This window comes from Armigeres subalbatus, chromosome 2, assembly GCF_024139115.2.
Source record: "Armigeres subalbatus isolate Guangzhou_Male chromosome 2, GZ_Asu_2, whole genome shotgun sequence".
In the NCBI taxonomy this organism is placed as follows: Eukaryota; Metazoa; Arthropoda; class Insecta; order Diptera; family Culicidae; genus Armigeres; species Armigeres subalbatus.
The window spans coordinates 307,021,448-307,044,731 of NC_085140.1; the positions used below are offsets into that span (position 1 = coordinate 307,021,448).

The 23,284-nt window shown below is 38.7% G+C and overlaps 1 protein-coding gene across 1 annotated transcript in view; it reads left to right on the forward strand.

The window, feature by feature from the left end:
* Positions 1-23,284, forward strand: part of LOC134216695 (probable G-protein coupled receptor CG31760) — a 219,415-nt gene that overhangs the window by 132,810 nt on the left and 63,321 nt on the right. The window contains exon 4 of the mRNA XM_062695534.1: positions 21,664-21,850. Within this exon, the coding sequence (XP_062551518.1) occupies positions 21,664-21,850 (187 nt within the window). The remainder of the gene's footprint in view (positions 1-21,663; positions 21,851-23,284) is intronic.

The window sequence follows — 23,284 nt, forward strand, 5'->3', positions numbered from 1 at the left end:
TATATTCTAAATCTTGCTGCACACAAGAATTTGTGAGAACTATCCTGTTTGAGAAATTCCATACAAAATTACCAGTTTTGTATGTATATCTCGAAATTTGGAAACAAATACCATTCAAATAACATTTACGATTTACGCATTTGCTCATTTCCTTTGTTACAATCAGTGTCTTTTTAGTTCTTACATCGGAATCCAGTCATCCGCTCATTATTAGTGTTTCAATTTATTGAGGCACGCAAGGAACCCACTCGTCCTGCGTTTGAAAATGGTGCTGGAACCCACACGTCCGCACATTTTTTCTTGTCTTTTGGCATGCAGGTACCCACACGTCCTGCATGCTTTTGTTTTTACAAACAGGTACCCACTCGTCCTGTTTTATTTTTCTTACTTTTACATTTTAGCATTATTTCTTTTTGGCATGCAGATACCAACCCCCCCACAAGATGACAGAAAGCCTTAGTTTGGCGTACCCACTTGGAAAATAGCAGATGGCGCCACACAACGTAAACAACGGGCCATCCTGCATCGCCGACACGGTTTTGTTGTAAGGGAAAATATATTTTTGTTTCGTCTTTTGTTGATGTCAAACCACGGGCAAGAGTTGCAGTACAAAAAGGCGTAGAGATAATTGGAACCATTATTTGAACTAAATTAAAACAAAACTAATTTGATTTCATTAAATTTTTCTTGTATTGAGTTTTCGAAGCGCAGAGTATAATATATAAAATAAAAGTGGGTGGTAATCCAGTTGCGACAAAAATACTACTCGACTACGATAGAAGATAAAAACGATACCGATGTTCCGGTTGTTGAAATGCTTGCGTCCGCCACTGCGGTTGATGACTTTTCGCTTTAATCATTGATTTATTCAGCAATCCACGTTCAAAACAGTTTATTGGAAAAATAAAATATGAGCATTATAAACATGGGCTTGTTCAGACTTCAGAACATATTAAGGCCAACAGTGTTGGTAAAAACTAAAAATCTCAAAACTCATGGATGATTCAAATCAAGCGTGAGTTGAAACGCACTCAACTCAGCATCTAAAAACTCATGGATGAGTTGAATCATCCATTTGAATCATCGTAGGTTTTCTTTTGTTCCCCTTCGTTGAAAACAGTGAATTGACATTGCCCGCTAATTGATTTCAAATGCGTTTTTAAACCAAAATGATTTTTTGACAAATGAGTGAAATGATGCGTTTTAGCATGATAAATTCAAGCGTGATGCATTCCTTTAAAATCGCAGACGATTTCGATCGCACGGGAGCGCTCGTTGATTGAGATTTATGAGTGATTTTACCAACACTGAAGGCCAACAAAGTTGATCTTTTAATTTGCAAGATCTCGGAGACGGTGTTAAAAATACTTATTAAAGATTAACCGAAACTCGAACTTCAACGTCGGGAAACATTATGCGCAGCTTGGATATCACATCGTTACGAACATCTACAACACCCACCAACATGTTTTCTTAACAAGTTTGCTTAACACATTTTAGCACAGGAAGCCATTAATAATCATCGAAGTATTTTGATGAGCTTAGGCATTGATTTTAACCTGAAATATTGGCTTAAACAATATGCCTAAAATTTCGAAGGCATAAACAATTCATCCGTAATAAAACTCATAAAACTGATTCTTTTCCGCGCCGAATAAAGCCCCAAACACAATGTTAGCGGAACGGAAAGGGCAAATTTGACAGAAAATATATGGGCTAACTGTTGTCACACGTTGTTCTATTTCAATAAAATATAATGACTTAAATGAGACAAATATAACCATTTCTACAAGTGTCAATATTTGCTATTTAAAGTGAAGAACTGAATTCATTTCAAAATTCACAAAAATAAGAAAAAAAAATGCTATTTGCTTTTATCACACCCATCTGAAATCAAACGAACAAAAACTATCTCAACAACAACACAGTAACCATCGAACTGTCAAATTGTAACTAAAAGTTAAACGAATCGGTGGAATGGTTCACAGCCTAAGTACTTCTATAATGAATCGCGTGCTTACAGCGGCACACTAGGAGTTAGCTTTCTGAAATCAGTATGGCGAAAGGCATCTAAGGTTCGATTTCTCAAAATTAAGCACCTTAATCGAAAAAATATTTGGTAGGCGTAGTAGCGGACACCATCCTTCATAACCGGTACCAAATAGTTCCTAATTTTGAGAAAACCCGCGTTAGATGTCTTTCGCCATACAAATTTCTGGTGGTTAACTCATGCTGGCTATTTTGCGCATATAGGGTAAATTATATATTTTGGACATGTACATATTTTGGACAAGCCTGAGCTTCTTCGATCAATTTTAGATAATGTGCAGGAAATTTTTATCGAAAGTATGATCATTGCATACTTTTACCTCAACTCTAGCGGCTCCTGATAAGAATTCACAAATCAACTATTATTTATCTTTAAAATTATCTAAAATGTAAAGCTTTCTACCAAAGTGCCTGCTGGACGCCAGTATGCAGGAGAACATGCATTATAGGACTCTTCGTAACATGCACCTGAAACACGTTTAAATTGGTTCAAACGGCAATATTGAGGTCCTGCGGCCAAAGTTTAATTGTAATTGAGATACTAACATATTCCAATCGCTTAACATGAACTTGAGACGGATGAAAAAGGAGTGACCAAAATGAAGTTATGTTTTTATGCATCAGACATTTATTGGTCACCCCATGTACAGTACATGGATGAACCATTAATTGCCAACTTTCAGGCTGTTTTCAATGATATCGATAAGATTGCGAAACAATGTTAATTTCTGGTTTAATCTATGTCAGTTAAGCAAATAAATGCATTTAAATGAATGTGGATACGTGTAGGTAGGTCATACCATTGAGATCTGTAGGTGGCCATTTTTAAATTAGGAGAAAATGACTCTGTCCAAAATATATGCATTTTCCATGTCGAAATTATATATTTGATGTCCAAAAAGAAAATATTTCAGTTCGCAGTATATCACAGTTTACACCTAGTAAACGTAATTTACTCAAAAATTGGGCAATCATAGGTTATGTATTTGGATGAACCTAGTGGTTTTCAATTGTTTTATACTATTCAATCTCGATATATTTTCTAATGAATGTCCTGCGCTTGTCCAAGATACATCATTTACCCTAGTATAGCGCCTGGATGTGGCAACGGCGGGTAGAAAATCAGCCACTGCCATATTTCATTGTTTCGATTATTGCAGCGCCAAACCAGGTTGTGATGATATCTATATAATTCATCACCCAGCTCCGTAGAGCTTGTGTACATGCGAGCCTATTTCAAAATAACTAATGTGTAATGTAGGGGAAATGTTCCGATCTCCATCTCACTGTACATATATCCATCTCATCGCTAAACAAAGAAATACGGCACCAAATTCGTCGCTTCTTTTTGTCAACATGCGTGCTCACTGCTGAAAAAAATCACAAAAATAATAAACAAACCAAATTCCTTTCCATTGCTTTGTTTTTGATGGGATTGAAATAGGAGCTATGAGATGAAGTGGCAAACCGTTCCCCTAATTGTGTGATAAATGAATAAAAAATTTATAATTAAAATTTGAGTTTATTTTTAACTTTTTACGCCATATTCAGGAAATGTTCACGAAATAATTGAGTTTGACAGAACCACCTGAACCAATTTTTCGGGGTACACTGACAATGTACTGGAGCTGTCACGTTGCTCACGGGTTGGCAGATACCCACCCGTTCTGCATGCATATTTTGTTTTCACAAACAGGTACCCACTCGTCCTGTTTATTTTTCTTTCATTTACATTTTATTTTTGGCATGCAGGTACCCACTCGTCCTGCATGCATATGCAATTATAAATAAACTCACACTTTTGATCCTTCATATTTCACCGAAAACAATTTCATACCTACCAACTTCGCCATGTCGTATCCATCCGGGAGCTAATTACCACCAGCCGAAACTCGGCCTCAATAGCACAGAACGCGCACGTCTGTTCGTTGGAAACTTCGTCTACAGAATGACCAACCTTCCATTTACCCATTTCATTCAGCCTTCACAATCTTTCATACGAATATTCCCTTCCACTCTAGCACACGTTAACATTCGTCTTCATTTGATACTCCGGCACTCAGTCGTCGTCATATCATCAGTTGTATATAGCGTTCGGGACGAAACGAGACCACTGCTTCGTGTGATCATTAGTCCTACCACGGAGGTGACATGCACATTACTCTTCTTCTAAAAATCATCTGTTTCGTATAATCATTGTGATGACAATTTCATTTTCTTTTAAGCGATTAAGGGAGACAAGCATCCAACTTTTTATTTAATGACTATTAATTACCTATTGCCATGAACCAATAATATATTTATTCATGATATAACCTTATCATAATTTATCTTCAATAATGAATTATTGATCAATACAAAATCAATGTTCAGTTACACATCTCTTCACTACATGAACATTTTTGTATAAATAATAATCCGATACTCCGGTACGCTATTTTCCCATTGAGAGAACAATTATACCTAAAGCATATAATCGAATACACATTACGTTGTGAATAAAAATCATCAAAATTTTTAACCATCATTTTGTTTATAACGGAGCTACCGTCTGAAGTAATCTGCAAAAAAATATGTCGGTATCTGAATCCATTTCACCCTGAGAAACAACACAACATTAAAATAATCCATTTTTACGTGCAAGACAGCAACAAAATTGATAAATTCAACAAATGAAACAAAAACGATTAAAAGTCAAATACCCATCCGCACCCTTCCGTGTCTTTCATGTTTTCATTTTCCTTTAGCGTAAACATAAACACCTGTTTGACAGTTTGTGTTCGAATGTATTGGTGAACCTAGGTTCGATCTCGATAAATCGGCAGAGCGAACCTCGTTCGTTTTGGGTCGGATCTGGTGCGGATCGCGATCCAACCTGAACGAATAACCGAACATTTTGACAGCTGTTAGAGCGGATCCGGGGCAGAACTAGGTTCGACCCAGCAATAACCGAAAACGACATTATAGATTTCCGCTTTAGCCATGGAAAGTCTTCGATAAACAAAACATTCTTCAGTGGTTGGTTGACGCATTGTTTCAAGGATTTTCTGGATTATGAAGATTTTTAGATCTTTGCAGATTTAAGAATACCTCAGATTTTACCCATTTTCTGATGTCGCATTTTTTATAGATTCTGGCCCTGGCCTAAACTTCTCGGAATATCACAAGACATTTTTAAGTTTTTAATTTTGTACCCAGTTCATAAAAATCCTTAATATTCCCACATTCCTCCTTTTAGTTCATTAAAACAACAAAGATTCCGGATTTCTGCTTTATCCAAAGGCTGACAAATCAACTCAACTATTGTTGATTTTTTTAAGAAGGCTGGGGATCTTTAATAGTTATGATAGCCTTTTCATCTAGTTCACGGATTGTATCCCAGGCTAGTTTTTAGTGGCGGGAGTGAAGAAATTTCAACACGATAAATGAATAATCCCGCTGGCCCCATTTAAAATTACAGAAATTATTAAATCGTCAAAACATTCAAAGTTTTTTGTTTTCTTAAAGTTCAGTAAACTCTCTAAATTACTTGAGTTCTTCCTTTTTCTTCTGAACAGTTAGATCTTTTATAGATTTTCTAAACATCACATTACCTAATGATTCCATAGATTTCCCAAACTTCATGGATTTATCATGGAATGCGGGACGTTTTCCGGGACACCTGGCAATGGTCAGCAATTCGGGACGTCTAGTCACTTTAGTTTAATCTGATATATGAATATATATTGGGATTAAGTATTATATTTCCCTCTTTGATTTAACCTCAGAATTAAACAAGAGAGTAAAGTAATGACATATAATTTTTTATCAAATAATTTTTTGATTGAATAAGTACATTTATTTGCTAAATAAGATTGAATTTCATAACAAATTGTGTTTTTGATTATAAGTTGATTATGGCCTTCACTGGTCGAATTTTGGATGAAAAGACACTGGAAAAAAATTCAATATGGAAAGTTTTTGGTAGAATGTAAGGACGGTTGGTAGACAACATAGTTAACTATCTCCAGACAAAATTTTCCCCAAATCAAAAAAATATTCCGCAAATCGACTTTTAATTTTTAAAATAGATTCTTTCAGTGTAGAACTCAATTTGGATTTTTTCAATTATTTTTATTCGAAAACTTGAATAAAACACTTTTTTGTAGGACATTTTTAGCTATATCCATTTAATGAAAATCGGCAAAAAAAAAAGATAATCCAGAATAATTTCGGAAAAGCTCAGTATGCAAAGTAAAGTGGCTTTTTGTGACAAAGTTTTCAAGTCCAGAAAGTTTCATTGAAATCAGAGAGTATGCTGCCAGTTGCGAATACGATTTGGTGCGAAATGCATCATTTTCACTGATATGGAAATGCTAATATAACCTTCCAAACTTAGACGTGTTACATGTTCATGATAGAATTAGTTGAGATACAGCAGACATGAAGGATGTTCTATAGAAGTTTTACTATAGAAAAATTACTAACGGAACTATCAAATCTAGACTTTCGCCTCTAACTAAGCAACCGAAAACATTCCACTGGCAAGTTGATCGGGGTTCAGCCAAACCGCACCATGCGGCTTGTTGACTGACTTGTAATATTCTATTAGCACAAGGAAAACGGGAATCATTTCATATCAGTTCATACGTATATTTGTTGTACGATATCCTTAGTTATGGGGTTGAGGGATATTCGATAGATTTGTGATCAATTAGATCCACCAAACGAAAGCTTGGGCAGAAAAAATAGGTAATTTTTTGATGGCACTTAGTGTGTTTTGGCAGAACCCCGACCAGTTGTAAAACAATTTTCAATTCAACCATGCCTTAGCAGAAGTTATAATGAACACCCTCTTCAGTTCAACCATCAACCATGACAGAAACAGCAATCGTCCAGAGAATGAAGGAACAGAGAAGACAACACATCAGCTTACCTTCCCGCATAATATTGTTAACGTGAAATAAGATTCCCCAAATCAGCAAAAATCAATGCTACTTTCAACTCCACAGAAGGCAAACAGTACTTAATTGAATCCTTCACTTCGTTTTCCTATCTTGTTAGAAAGATGCCGTGCAGATGAGTGGAGAAGATATGTACAACACATCAGATTGAATAATAAGATGAAGAAAGTTTAATATTATAAGCAAGTTTGGAAACAAGATTTCTCGGAAATGGCAAAGTAATTTAGCATCATCATTGTGTAAGAATGGGTCAGGGATACATATTCGACACCGGATTTCCATTTCTGAGCAATCGAAGCTGTATACACAGCAGAATTATCGATTTTTTTTTCTCATTATATAAAACAACTTTGCTTTTTTGCATTATCAGATAATAATCTTAAATAAAACTCACATGGCTGTTAGTTTTCTGTCACATATATGGATTGTGTGGCTTAACATGCAGGTTTTTACATTTTTTCGCTTCTCTCTTTTTCGGATCAGTTTTCCCTGAAATTTCTGAATACGTTAGAATTATAATACCCCTGAGTAACAAAATTTGTCAAAATTGCAATACACCCAATATTTTTTACACGGTTGGTATTCATTAATTTCTCGGTTAACCTTAACTTTCACATCTTTTTAAATACTACCTGAATTTTCTTTGATTTTTTGTGATTTTTTTCGTTAACTGATAGTTTCATTGACGCTAAAGGTCATAATTAGCATTAGCATTAGCATTGAGCAATTCGCACAAATTCGTAGGTGGTACAAGCCAAGACTATTGTATGAGAGTAGCATCACTTTCATCCGTTACCACGGATATTGATTTGGGACTAATCACTATCTCTTAGATGGAAGCAATGCACTCTCCAATAGTCGAGGTTAGTTGAACACCCACTTTAGAAAGATGCAGAGAACTCTACTATCTCTCATAGGTGCCACGGGAGGTTTTGGAATTGTTAGTGTGGAGGGTTATAACAGTAGGAATCGTTGGTAGAACGTGAAACTCAGAAAGAACTAGGATAGAAATACAAATTAGGAAAGGGACGAGCCTGGAATTGAACCCACGACCTCCTGCTTATAAGGCAGAAGCGGTAGCCACTAGACCACCGAGCTTGTCCATTGACGCTAAAGGTCATAATCGGCTAAAACCTAACCGTGTAAAAAAATAATTAGATGTAGCATAATGATTAAAATTACACAAGTTTCAACATTAAACGATCAGCATTTGACACATTCTCACACCTGTTAAATTTTATGGACATAGGCACCAATCACCATCATCTTCGTCATCCTGGTAATAAACCCATGAAATTTAAGAAAACGTAACATATGAGACACATCCATAATCATAACCATAACCATTCACATATTGTTGGGGTGGAACTCAGAATCCGCAGTTAAGCTCTTCCATAGTTCGAGGCAGGCTTATGGGAAAATGCTCCTGTGTTCGCCAAAAAAAAACTTATCCTTCTTAAAGCTGCTTGTGTTTACCATTTGGGGTTCTTTTTTTAAATTATATTTCCGTTCATGTCAACCCTCGTCATGTAGCATTCAATCTAGATCGGCTCCTGACACCCGGACAGTGTTAAATAATAGACATTATGGTGCCCATCATGCTTCGAGAAAAAGTTTGGCATGTTTACATCATGAGATCGGTGGGAAAGAAGATGCGAACAAACTAACGGATGTATTCGGATAAAAAGGAGAATGAACGCCTTAGATAAATCACATCTGGTGATACAAACTCTTCTCCCAAATCAAACTTTTATTAACACAACTCTATTATCATTTTCACATCAATTCACAATAACGATTCAGAACCGTTATCCTTCGAATGGTGCTGAGCCATTTCATGAGTGCTGAGTCTACAATGAAACCATCCAGAAACTTCTTTATGTTGCCGAAAGACCACTGCCTAGCATAAAACACGGTCGAACGAATAGCAAACAAAATTACCTCTTTCATCAAGTTGTAAGACGAGAAAAACTGAGGGAGGCAGAACGACCTTAAAGCATATTTTTTACAAGCATCCTTTGGGCAGGACTACTAAGTAGAACTAATGGTATCCTACATGCTATTTTTGGGTATCAGAATAGGGACAGAGTAACCACTAAGTTGTCAATAATGTTGGTGAAGAATCCTAAACAAATAGCATAGTATTCAGTGCATTCCGAAGAGTTGCTATACGTTTGGCACCCTCAGAAGCTAGAAACGAACTCGTTTCCATCATTTTCATTTGTATGTTTCAAAGTCTAAACTGTAAACAGATAACACCGAATCAACAATTTAAAAAAATATAGCGCTGCGACACGTGGCCCTTACGTGAACAGTTTAACTTCACATAGAACTTTCGTGCGTTTTTAGCGCGGTACAGTTGCTTCGTCTCTTCATGGTCTCGGTATTTTTTGCTGGCGCTTTTTCCTCCGGAAAATCGAATTTTATCTGTTTAACGCCCGTTTATATCGTGCCTCGTTCGCCCTCGTGTGGTGTTGCAGCAATCTATTGTTCGTATGACTCAAAAACATTCCAGATTTAATACAAATAATAAAAACAAATTTAAAAAATAAGTATAACTAATTTTTGGATAACGATGGATAACATAAGACGAGTTTGTACAATCCCATTGAATTCCACCACTTAATTGAATCTTGACAGATACATATTTCGACCTCAACAGTAAGGCCGTCTTCAGTGTCTCGTACTTGACTCAAGTATGAGACACTAACGACGGCCTTACTGTTGAGGTCGAAATACGTATCTGTCAAGATACAATTAAGTGGTGGAATTCAATGGGATTGTACAAACTCGTCTTATGGCAAGGGCATACAAAATGGTCAACTTTGACAAGCTGTAACTTTGTACCCCGATGACCAATTACCCTGAAGTTTTGGCAGTGAACTACAAATATGATGAAATTTACACATACTACGTATCATTTTTTCCGAATGACGCGTTCAAAAATTACGCACTAAGTCAAATTGTTTAAAATAATAGCAGTTTTTGTTTTGGAAATATCAGGAAAACAATTAATTGGAACGTTATCAATTTAAATTCAGCTGCTGCGAGACACTAAGTTCATAATTTAAAAAATATAAATTGTTGAATTTGACATTTGAATTGGTCAATATATCAAAAATAAAAACGGCTATTTTTTTTGAATAATTTGAAATAGTACGTAATTTTTGAACGCGTCATTCGGAAAAATTGATACGTAGTATGTGTAAATTTCATCATATTTGTAGTTCACTGCCAAAATTTCAGCTCAATCGGGGTACAAAGTAACAGCTTGTCAATGTTGACCATTTTGTATGAAAAATGGCTTCCGCTGCTATTATTCTGAACACAGGTGTAAATCCCAATCAGCTCTATGATAATTAAAAGTAGAGCTGATTGGATTATGAATGGCTTCTTGTGAGATTTCAAATGTCACAGGAAGGTGATCAGAGTCAAAGTCAGCATGAGTTACCAATTGGCCACACAGCTGACTTGAATCCGTTAAAACCAAATCAATTGTAGGATTTCGAGTTGATGAAAAACAAATGGTGGGTATGAATTGCTCGACCGATAACTGGTTTCGAATTTTGAGCGTTTGTAAAATTTCTACCCGTCGAATCTGGGATCCGATTGGAATTTCGCGTCATCAATTTTGCACGGGAATTCAAAACTTTTTTGCGTGAAGGGCATTCCCAGAAATTGGATTTATGATTGCCCCCACAATTTGCACATTTAAATTTATTGGAATCTTCTCTCACAGGACAGGCCTCCTTGGCGTGAGAGGTTCCACCACAAATCATGCATTTAGCATCCATGTGATAATGTTTGGTTCCATGACTTTTGGCATTTACGGCACTGGGTGGGGGTTTTGAAATTTCCCCCAGGCCTGCGGAAATGTTCCCAAGTAACACGGATATGGGACATAATACAGACCTTTTCCAAACTTTTCATATTATTTAGTTCACTTTTGTTAAAGTGAACTAAATAAAATTCTTGAGAAATGCATACATAAAACGCGACGCGAGACTGGACACAACAAGTCGTTTGTAAGAACCAAAAGTGTTGTGTCCAGTCTCGCGTCGCGTTTTATGTATGTGATATAGTTCTTACGTTAGCACAATCTCTAAAAAATGAGCTTGAGAAATGCCCCTCTGGGAAGTACCAGAGCGAGATTCCTTTTCCATCTTAATTACTTGGACTGGTGAAAATCCAAGTAATTGAGAAATTTCAATTTTAATCTCATCCAGTGATTTGTCATCACTGGGGAGACCTTTCAAGACGACTTTGAACAATCGCTCAGTTTTGTCGTCGTATGTGAAGAATTTATGGCGCTTCTCAGTTAAATACTGAAGAAGACGTTTGCGATCGTCAAAAGAACCCGGCAAAACGCGGCAGTCACCCTTCCTAGCAATCTGAAATGAAACCTTGATCCCCTGAAGGTTACTCAAGATTTCATTCCGAAAGCCAGAAAACTCGGCAACAGATACCACAGTTGGCGGAATCCTTTGTTTCTTCGCATGAATCGAATCACCTGGGCTAAAGGTAGATTCGATTTGTTCAATTTCATCATTAATCAAATCGAACTGATTGCTCAGTTCGATAGGAGAAGAAATAATGTCAATGTTAGATTTAGAAGGAATATCTGAAGTCTCCAGCTTCCTTCTATTTTTTCCGCGCTTGGGCAGGACGGTCTTGAAACCTTGTTTCTTTGAATGAAGTGGAGAATACAGAGACTCTTCCTTCCTCTTGTTTTTATTAATGCTCATTGCTGAGCGTGGAGACGTGACCTTCTAAGAGGTTTTTTCCCAGAACGGTGTCCCTGCAGGATTACCACCGCTTGTCGGAATTTTACTTCCGCAAACGGGTCCAACGTAAAACGAAGGCACGGGTCCTTGCAAAGATCGCAACGGGATCAGTGGGTACAAATAGCGTTAAGAATTTTATTTATCATCAGACTAAGGCCGGAGTGGCCTGTGCTGCACATAAAAGACTTCTCCATTCAGCTCGGTTCATGGCTGCACTTCGCCAACCACGCAGTCTGCGGAGGGTCCGCAAGTCGTCCTCCACCTGATCGATCCACCTTGCCCGCTGTGCACCTCGCCTTCTTGTTCCCGTCAGATCGTTGTTGAGAACCATTTTCACCGGATTACTGTCCGACATTCTGGCTACGTACCCGGCCCACCGCAGCACAGTGGTGCGTTTGGCTAAAATCGTGAACTTTTTATTTTACCACTTCAGGGTGTTATTTTTTGGCATCGGTGTCTTTGGGAATAAATTTTAGAAAAATATGGCGCATCGAATGACGAAAGTTGTGGTTCAATTTTTGCCACAGGTGGCGCTGCAAAATCTCTTCTTTAATAAACGATTTTAAATATGGTGTCTTTGGCAAAGTTGTAGTGTAATTTATTATGAATTTTATTGCTGAAGACACCAGTGTCCATCTATCATCGTTTTGAAATACGGGCGTTTTTATGGACAGACCCTAAAACAGTATTTAAAATATTTTCGAAACTAACAGTTTCAGGTCAATACAATGTTCTACAAAATGTATATATATAATCAAAATAGACCACTTTCTGGAAGAAACCAGGGATGTTTTTTGCAAACATGACTTGTTATTATCAGCGATTTAGGGTCGAAAATAGTGATATTTGAAGACTTCATATGCAACAGAGGGCAAATTAGGGCAAGAAATCCCCACAGGATTTAAAATATCCGGTCTGTAGTTTCATATGCATATAATTATGTCTGTCTCCACGTGTATCCAAACAAGTATTTCTAAATTTCATAAATCGACATTTTCAACTGATATTTATATAATAATTGAGATTTCACCACACTGCATACCACGCTGTTGAATGTTAATGTAAAAAGAAGTGCAGCGTGAAGCTGGTTTTCTGTTCTCTCCATCCAATCATTTCACACAATGCAATTCTGACGTCATACGCTACTAGGGATGTCGTAAAATCCCGAATAATCGATTAGTAACTAATCGATTACTCTTTATTCTTATTGAATCGATTCATCGCTGGGTAATAATCGATTTAAAATTAATCGATTATCACAACGATGAATCGATTAATCGAAGTAATCGAATAATTTGCGACATCTCTATAACGCTAAGCGAGAGAATGAATGAGTTGACACCTTAACATTATACACTTAACAATGAATCCCAACCAGTAACTGGTTTCTACCCACCAACTGCCAGCATTCAGGTGCTATCATATACATACATTTCAATTAATCGATTAATCGTTGAGATAATCGAATTATTTTGAATCGATTACTTACCAACGGTTAATCGATTCAATAATCGACAAGAATCGAGAATAATTGCTGAGTTACTAATAGATTAATCGGGAATTAACGACATCTCTAAGAAGTCGCAAATTAATCGATTAATCGATTCATCGTTGTGATAATCGATCAATTTTAAATCGATTACTACCCAACGGTGGATCGATTCAATAATCGACAAGAATAAAGAGTAATCGATTAGTTACTAATCGATTATTCGGGATTTTACGACATCTCTAGGAGCGTATGACGTCAGATTTGCATTTTGTGAAATGATTGGATGAAGAGAACAGAAAACCAGCTTCACGCTGCACTTCTTTTTACATTAACATTCAACAGCGTGGTATGCAGTGTGGTGAAATCTCAATTATTATATAAATATCAGTTGAAAATGTCGATTTATGAAATTTAGAAATACTTGTTTGGATACACGTGGAGACAGACATAATTATATGCATATGAAACTATAGACCAGATATTTTAAATCCTGTGGGGATTTCCTTGCCCCAATTTGACCCTCTGTTGCATATGAAGTCTTCAAATATCACTATTTTCGACCCTAAATCGCCGATAACAAGTCATGTTTGCAAAAAACATCCCTGGTTTCTTCCAGAAAGTGGTCTATTTTGATTATATATACATTTTTGTAGAACATTGTATTGGCCTGAAACTGTTAGTTTCGAAAATATTTTTAAATACTGTTTTTAAGGTCTATCCATAAAAAACGCCCGTATTTTAAAAACGATGATAGATTGACACTCGGTGTCTTCAGCAATAAAATTCATAATAAATTAATACTACAACTTTTGCCAAAGACACCATATTTAAAATCGTTTATTAAAGAAGTTACATTTTGTAGCGCCACCTGTGGCAAAAAATTGAACTACAACTTTTCGTCATTCGATGCGCAATATTTTTCTAAAATTTATTCCCAAAGACACCAATGTCGAAAAATAACACCCTGAAGTGGTAAAATAAAAAGTTCACGATTTTAGCCAAACGCACCACTGTGCGCAGTCTTCCGATTTTCGCGGTGTGAACGATGGATGGTTCTCCCAACAGCTGATGCAACTCGTGGTTCATTCGCCTCCTCCACGTACCGTCCGCCATATGCAACCCACCATAGATGGTACGCAACACTTTCCTTTCGAAAACTCCCAGTGCGCGTTGGTCCTCCACGAGCATCGTCCAGGTCTCGTGTCCGTAGAGAACTACCGGTCTTATAAGCGTTTTGTAGATAGTCAGTTTGGTACGGCGGCGAACTCTATTCGATCGGAGCGTCTTGCGGAGTCCAAAGTACGTACGATTTCCAGCCATTATGCGTCTCCGAATTTCTCTGCTGGTATCGTTATCGGCGGTCACCAGTGAGCCCAGGTACACGAATTCTTCAACCACCTCGATTTCGTCACCACCGATAGAAACTCGTGGTGGGTGGCTCACATTGACCTCTCTTGAGCCTCTTCCTATCATGTACTTCGTCTTCGACGTGTTGATGAATAGTCCAATCCGTTTAGCTTCGCTTTTCAGTCTGATGTAGGCTTCCTCCATCCTCTCAAAGTTACGTGCCATGATATCAATGCCGTCGGCGAAACCAAGTAACTGGACGGACTTCGTGAAAATCGTACCACTCGTGTCCATCCCTGCCCTTCGTATTACTCCCTCCAAAGCGATGTTGAATAGCAGACACGAAAAACCATCACCTTGCCGTAACCCTCTACGGGTTTCGAAGGGACTCGAGATTGCCCCTGAAACTCGAACTACGCACATCACCCGATCCATCGTCGCCTTGATCAACCGTATCAGTTTATCCGGAAATCCGTTTTCGTGCATTAGCTGCCATAGCTGGTCCCGATCGATTGTATCATATGCGGCTTTGAAGTCGATAAATAGATGATGTGTGGGCACGTTGTATTCGCGGCATTTCTGCAATACCTGACGTATGGCGAACACCTGGTCTGAGGTAGAGCGTTCACCCATAAATCCCGCCTGGTACTGCCCCGCGAACTCTCTTGCAATTGGTGTTAGTCAACGGCATAAAATTTGGGAGAGTACCTTGTAGGCGGCGTTCAGCAATGTGATTGCGCGGTAGTTGCTACAATCCAGCTTATCGCCCTTTTTGTAGATGGGACACACGACACCTTCCATCCACTCCTGCGGCAGAACCTCATCCTCCCAAACCTTGGTAATCACCCAGTGCAGCGCTCTAGCCAGTGCTTCACCACCGTGTTTAAACAGCTCTCCTGGTAGTTGGTCAACTCCAGGGGCTTTGTCGTTTTTCAGCCGGCCGATCTCCTCCTGGATTTCCTGGAGATTCGGGGCCGGAAGTCGCATGTCCTGCGCGCGTGCTTCTAGGTTCATTACCATACCGCCACCGTTGTCTGCCATATCGCCATTCAGGTGCTCTTCGTAGTGCTGCCGCCACCTTTGGATCACCTCACGCTCGTTCGTAAGAAGGTTCCCGTTTATGTCCTTACACATATCGGGCTGTGGCACGTGGCCCTTACGTGAACGGTTCAACTTCTCATAGAACTTTCGTGCGTTATTAGCGCGGTACAGTTCCTCCGTCTCTTCACGGTCTCGATCTTCCTGCTGGCGCTTTTTCCTCCGGAAAATCGAGTTTTGTCTGTTCCGCGCCCATTTGTATCGTGCCTCGTTCGCCCTAAGAAGCGCTAAGAAGCACCGTTGAAATTAAAATAGCTTCGGGTAGTATTAAAAACTTCCTTCCGCAAAGAGAAAAAGAACCGCACAGCACGAAAGCACGATGCGGTCTGAATATCAGTAGGTGATTTTTGCTATTTGAAGACCGTGCTTACCTCCACAAGAATCACAGAAAGAATTATCAGTTAGTAAGTAGGCATCGTTGAATCTGGATTCACTCTAATTAGTGATTGTAGCAGCCAGTTTTTTTACACAATGATTTTACCAAACTATTACTCGTCCATACAAAGCAGAACGAACTAACTGAACTAAGGTACATGAGCAAAAGCGCACCGATTGATTTACTTCTCGACTGCACAAAGCACAAGAATACCGGATCGTATGCGTCCAATCTTGCACTAAATTATTTACTCTCCAACCGCACAATTAATCCTTTTGTCGGAAAAGTCGTTTGTCCGAATGGTCGAATGGTTGTTTGACGGAAAAAATATGTTCGGGTCAATTTGCTCTTTCTGTCAAAAGACCGATGTACGATGTACGATGTACATAAAAAAATAATTTCAGTCTACAATATATTTATAAAAATATTCGGTGAGGTCGCTTATTATTTTTTTTTTTTCAGTATAATCTTTGGCCCGAACTAGCAAACACCGCAAACGGATTCAAAAAAGGGAGATTTGTTTACGGCACTTCAAAGTTCAACTTTGAAAAAACCGTTTCAACTTACCCCTGTGTACCTTATGTCCATTTTACATCGGGATTTTTTTTATCCTAATTTTCATTGTCATAAAAATCACAAAATCTGATTGTTTTCCACTTAATTGACTTCAAGCCATCGATATATGTAAATATGTACTAAAATTGTACAGTTGGATTAACTTCGCATGATCATTCTCGCTGATAAATCATGTTGCTGCAGAGAACAATGAGATTCTATGTTATCGTGCTACATTGCATTGCTCGACAAACCCTGAAGCGATAGTTAAGTGCCTTTAGATAATGTTAATGTCTTGTCCATCCAACTATTTCATTTATTACGCGACGCAGAGAATAAACTTTTTGAATACTTACTCAAGCTAATTCAGCAGAATGTAACTACGTAACAACTGTTCTGATGATGGTTTTAATGTGCTTTAATCTAATAAATCTGTCTGATTTAGGTACTTAACATGACCATTCTTGGCAAAATATCCACATATTTGATGCAGAAAAAGCAGGTTCCATGTTATCAAGCTGCAGTGCATAGCTCGACAAACCAAAACAAATGAAGCGATAGATGTTCCTGTCTATGGATAATTATGAAGTTATGTCCACTACAGTATTTCATTTATTATGCGATTCAGAGAATACACTTTCCAGGCTTAATTGTTGGTGTTTCATTATTGCTACCATGCTATAATGGTCATTAAATCCAACGATGCATGGAAAAGTAGGCCGTTTCATCACATGCTTTTTACCCGCTAAGCTGCGGAGGACGACGGAGGCCTTCGTAGCTTAGTAGGGAAAGCACCTGTCTAGTGTACTGGTTTCGTGGGATCAAATCCCACCGAAGGGAGCGGTTACCCTCCAATACCTTTTCCGAACTAAATCTATCATATGTTGTGCAAATGCATAATCGAGTTTCAGACAATTTTTAATAGCAAACAATGGAACCGACGAATGCGGCTTTTTGCGAGCAACGCGGATCATCACATAACATATGTGTAACTTGGGTTCAAAAAGTTGTACCCAAGTACAGATTCAGAGGTGGTATAGAGAACATCGTAATGTCAAAGGCATCATACCAGTTCACTTTCGAAACACGGAAAAAAATATAGTAAACACAATCAAACTTTACACGATGAGATGACTTAACCCATTAATGAGTACTGTATTTATGTTAATATTACTCCTACCGTGAAAAAGTCACTCTTTTGACGTAGAACTACGTCTGTCTTTTCTATATTGGCTTTTTCTACACGAATCGTATTTTATGGGATTTTTTTCACTCAAATTTTGGGATTTCAGCTAGTCATTCAGACATATTTTGGGATTTACGCGAATTTTACGTTGTTTTAATTTACGCGGCCCATATCCTCCGCGTTAAAACTGATTTCAGTGTGTTACATACAATATTGATGTATGATAATATTTGCTATTGAACAATTGCTAATAGTTTAGCAGACGGTTTCGGTAAATTAGTCGATCTCGTAAGTGCATCGCAAGCATCTTCTTCTATAACACTATATTCCAACTGGAAATTAGTAATCTATTAGTATTTCTGTGGTTGCAACTGCAACTCACGTGAAGGAATAATAATTATTATCAATAAATTGTCAAACTTCTTTGTCGCGTCTACTCTGACTTCCTCCATAGGATGACCACCAAACGCCATTGACAGCCCAGCTTCCACGATGGGCTTTCCTGTAATGAGTCACCGGGGCTCAGTCTGACTTAGTGGCAGGTGCTTAGTCAGACTGTGACGGGTGCTTTCAAACATTATAGTTATTTCTATTGATTATTTGGATATGTGATCGCTTAAGAGTGTTGTTCATCCTCGATCATTTGAAAAATTTATTTTTAAAATCCTTTTCAAATGTTGGTATTAAAATTGTATACTTCACCAGTGTTCGTAATGATCACTCAATCTCAAGAGCTCAGGTCAAGATCAAGGTCAGATTGTATTAGAGGGCAGTTGAAAAACCACGTGCCTAGAGCACAGTATCATCTAATAGCAAAGTAGTACTGGTTACCAAACGTACCATAATTAGGTACCTGGAACCCTATATCAAGCCAAATGCTCCCCTGAGATAAACTCCCCACTCTGAGATGATCTCCCGACTCTTAACCACCTATCGATAATAAGCGACGGCCGATCACCAGCTTGGGCAGTTGTAAAATCCAGTCTCCTTAGTTGTCGGTTAACTGCTCGTCTTCCGCCATTGGCATCTTAAGTATTATCACTTTATCAACAGGATAAACAATCCTATACTGCAAACTATACAACAAAAACTAAAATAAATAAAATTCAAACATAGATTTAATTTACCTTACACTTGAAAAACTTCCACGAATATCGAGAATCGGCCAAGAATCCTGATCTAGAGCCAGCGTTCAGCCATTTTGCCTTTTCACTGTGCTTTTTCACAAAGGAAAATCTCGCATTTTGACAACTGCTGTGATACGGGCAGATTCACGTAGAATCAAAATGACACCCAGGTAGACGTCATTGGAATATTATGTATAAAGCATATATTGAGCTGTGGTTTACATCTGACTCACATAATATGGAGGTATTCGAATTATTTTTCAATTTAAGTGAACTTTCACGTACATCTAACGTTACAATATTTTTGAGTGTAGGCTTGGCATGGTGAATCAAGCTTGAAATTGTATGCTAACAATGAAGCAAATAGTAACAATATATCCTATAACGCATATGTTGTTTTGACTGCATGGTATGCCGTTTTTCATTATGCGGGCACATACAAAGACATTTTTTTTTCGTGCCACCGAATCGCCGAATAATATGCAATTAATGTGATTCAAATTTTGGGTTAATTTATTAGACCGTGCAGGGCTCAACTTTTATACCACTTTTTAGTTCCGTGTCGCTTTTCTCAGATGACAGAACGATGTTCCCCGTACCAGTTATACAACTTTGGCGAGAAGCAAAAGGGGGTCAACTTTTTGCTACGACTTCTCTTCGAAGTTACACTTATGTTATGTGGGATCATGCTAAGTTCCAAAAAGTGTGTCTTCAAAACTGTGTACACATACACCCATACAGACATCACCTGGGGGCAGCAGGGACAGCAGGGACAGCATGGACCATGTCCAAGGGCTTGACGACCCCTCCCCAGCTGTCTGTGAGTCAGGGAGAACTGCCTAGGGCGTGGTGGGATTTAGCAGTGGGCTCTGCTAAAATCCCTCCCAAAAAACCACAAGTGCCCGTAATCAGACTCTATCAAAGCGACTATGTGCCGCTTCAAAAGCACAAGCCCAGGGAGTGCCAATTGGCATGGGGAGTGTCCCTACTTCGGTAGGGTAGCGCGTGAGCTGCTTTGGCAGGGAGTGAGTGATCTGTTTGTGCTGAGGCAGGAGTGTCATAGCGCGTCGCCGCTATTGTCACCTCGAAGCGCAGCAGAAGTCTGAGTATGGACTGCACATGCTGAGGTAGGAGTGTCGTAGCGTAGTATCGTTGATTGGTCCCTACATACCGCTATCGGAACCTCGAGGCATGGCAGTGGAGTGTTAGAGTGAGCACCCAAATAAGGGTCACATGGAGCGAATGGTCTTTGGAGAAGCTGCTTCGGCGGCAGGGTAGCAGTGGGTTGTACCCACACACCTACAGTTGTGCACATGTGGTGCATGGGGAGTGTCCCTGCTTCGGCAGGGTAGCGTGTGGTCTGCTTCGGCAGTGGTGTGATTGATCTGCTCGTGCTGAGGCAGGAGTGTCGTAGCGTAATATCTGTAGGCCCAGGCAGTTAGCGCTATTGACACCTCGAGGCATGGCAGCGGAGCGCCCGGGAGAGCATCCAAGTAAGATTCAAATGGTGTGAATGGTGTGCGAGCACCCAAGTCAGTCTCGCATGGGACGGGTGCCTCTGTGAGCGATAATGAGCGAATACGTTTAGTACTGCCATCCCCCAGAAGTAGTACTGGGAGGTAGTTCCTGGGGGAAACGATGGTGGAGCCCAAGGGAGTTTAGTCGGTATTACCGGTATGGTCGAGTCCGACACTCCAGTACACTTCCGTGTGGTAGTTTGGCAACTACAATGCACGTGTACTGGGTTAGTGTGTAAATGCATTCTCCCTTGTAAAAAAAAAAAGACATCACCTCAGTTCGTCTGAGTTTATTGGTATACTAGCGAAAGAGACCCAGCTTTGCCCGGGTGTTGCAAATGTCACAATGAACTATTTGCAGCACCGCACGCTAGATCAATTTCCGCGCGTTTGTTTTGTTTTCCTCAACAGCTGACCCAAAATTGTATTCAAATGATTTTTTACATTTCCCCGTTAAATTCACCAACTTTTTGTAGATACAATGAATCGATTAGGCAAAAAATCTTGCAAATCGGTAAACCCGTTCGCAAGTTAAATCGTCAGGAAGGAAATTTCAGCTCATTTTTATTATATAGAAGAAGAAGATAACACTATGGGTCTCCGAGCCTTCTGATTATCTGGCTAGTTTATCAAAGGTTCGTTTCTTAAGTCATCATATAGCCTAGATTTAGAAAAAAATCTTGAATGAGCGGCTTAGTACAAATAATGTTTTACCTATATCGTACACTAAGTGTAAGTGTACGAGATAGGTGAAACATTAATGTTAGCTCATTAAAAAAATTCTAAATATTTTGAAATCCCAGTATATCTTAAATAAAAGCCAGCATATTTAGCAAACGCTTGTGCTTCCGAGCGGGTATAAGTACGACAGATTTGCATTTTTTATATTCGCTTGGGAAACTCGTTCATACACACTTGACGAGGCTGATATAATGGTGCCTAAGAGAACGAAGAGAAATAAAGCGAAATGGGCTCTTCAAATGAATCGTTTACGGCGACGTTTGTTCCAGCATGGCGGTTGCTCCATCATTGAGTTGCTTCATTCCTCGAGTAGCTGGCATGCTAATTTAAAAACCAGTATGCTTAGCGGTTCATGTTACATCAAGAATCAAACGATGAGACTCTTAAAATCTTGAAATTTTTTAAAGATTCCAATCATAAAACGAAATTTCGCTTTTCCCATCCACAGGCAGCCATCGAGGACTCGCTGCAGACGATACACGACATAGCGACGGAGAATCTGGGCACGCTATGTCTAACAAAGTTGTTTCGACCACTGCAAATAACCTTGAACCCGGACCGATACACGGGTGCACGGCAGAAGGCTGACCTGGCCGCAGTGGTGCTCCAGGACGTTGGAGTTGCTCGTCACAACGGTAAGGCACTTATCGTCTAATAGGTGATTTTTGTATGTTATGATTTTCATCCAGCAGCATGTGTGATGGTGGCGGTGTCGATAACTTCTCGGAAGGAACTACACATATGTCATCACCGCAGATGAAATTGATGTTACAGAAGAAGCCCTCATTCCGGGAAACAGTTATAGTGCTCTTGTTTGCACGCGTAGGATATTTTAGTACAAATAGAGCTGATATAAAATCCTATTCAATTTATTGACATGAATAGAGGATGAACTTTTCAGTGCTGCTGATGCATGATAACAAAAACCTTCCAACACGTTCAATATGCTGTTCGGTAGAATTGGATAGTTGTTGGCTTCGCAGTCATATAATTAGTGCCGACAGGCATCACATCAATAGCAGAACTTTCGCAAGAATTTGTTGGTTCATTGTGGTGCTTCGCACAAAGACCGACATGCTCTTGAACGTGTACAGCGTTTTCCAAAGATTTTCTTCCAACTTCACAAATATGATTGTTTTCGTCATATTATTTAAGGTACACATGTTGAAAGTTGTTATGTTAACCACGTCAATATTCTATCTATTTGATTTCTAATAACTGAGAAAATGTTATTTCGACTTGCATTATGGTAACATATTATTAACTTATACTTCTGTGAATTTTCTTTTGCTTCGTTTATTTTAACTTTTTTCTTGATTTGATTGAATTATGAGCACTACTCCAAAGATAAGTAATGTATAAGCTAGTTCTGCAACGCTATCAAAAACGAGCAGCCACTTGCGTATCTATAGTATAAGTATTACATCCTTCAATAAAAGAATGGAAAGATATCTGGAATACGCAGAGTAAGGAAACATAAACCAGCGCAATACATACAGGAATAAATACAGTTTATTTTATAGTTTTTAAAGATGCGTTTTAAATTATATATATTAAAGTAAGTGCAGTAAAAAAGTGAAATCGTGAAATGAAATCGTCATTATGCTTCATCAGGAAGGATAGTTCTTCAAATACATTATGCACCAGATCCAGTTTTTCATCAGCCTCATGTGGGATACAAGTTTGAATAAGTGTAAATACAAAATTTAACATTCTATTATTATTCACTTTTTCAAATAGTAATGGCTTGGGAACATCCCCAAGTAAAAGTAAAAACCATTGCATTTGAGAGCAATTTCCCCTAATAGTATCAATGATGATACCGCATTGCTAAACCTCTGCAAACAGCTCAACGAACAAAATGCGATGTAATGGGTTCACTCCTCCTCGAGGGCGGCATACCGAAACTTTCTTTTATCTGCTACGTCGATACTGTTATTATTGTCATCATTTTATTTGGGTCCCATTTTACGAGCCAAGGAAGGTCGCTAGCAAAATGCGAACGTCGATTTTGTCGTTCACCGATACGTTTAGACGGGCCTGTATATTTTTTTTTTGAAAAAGTTACC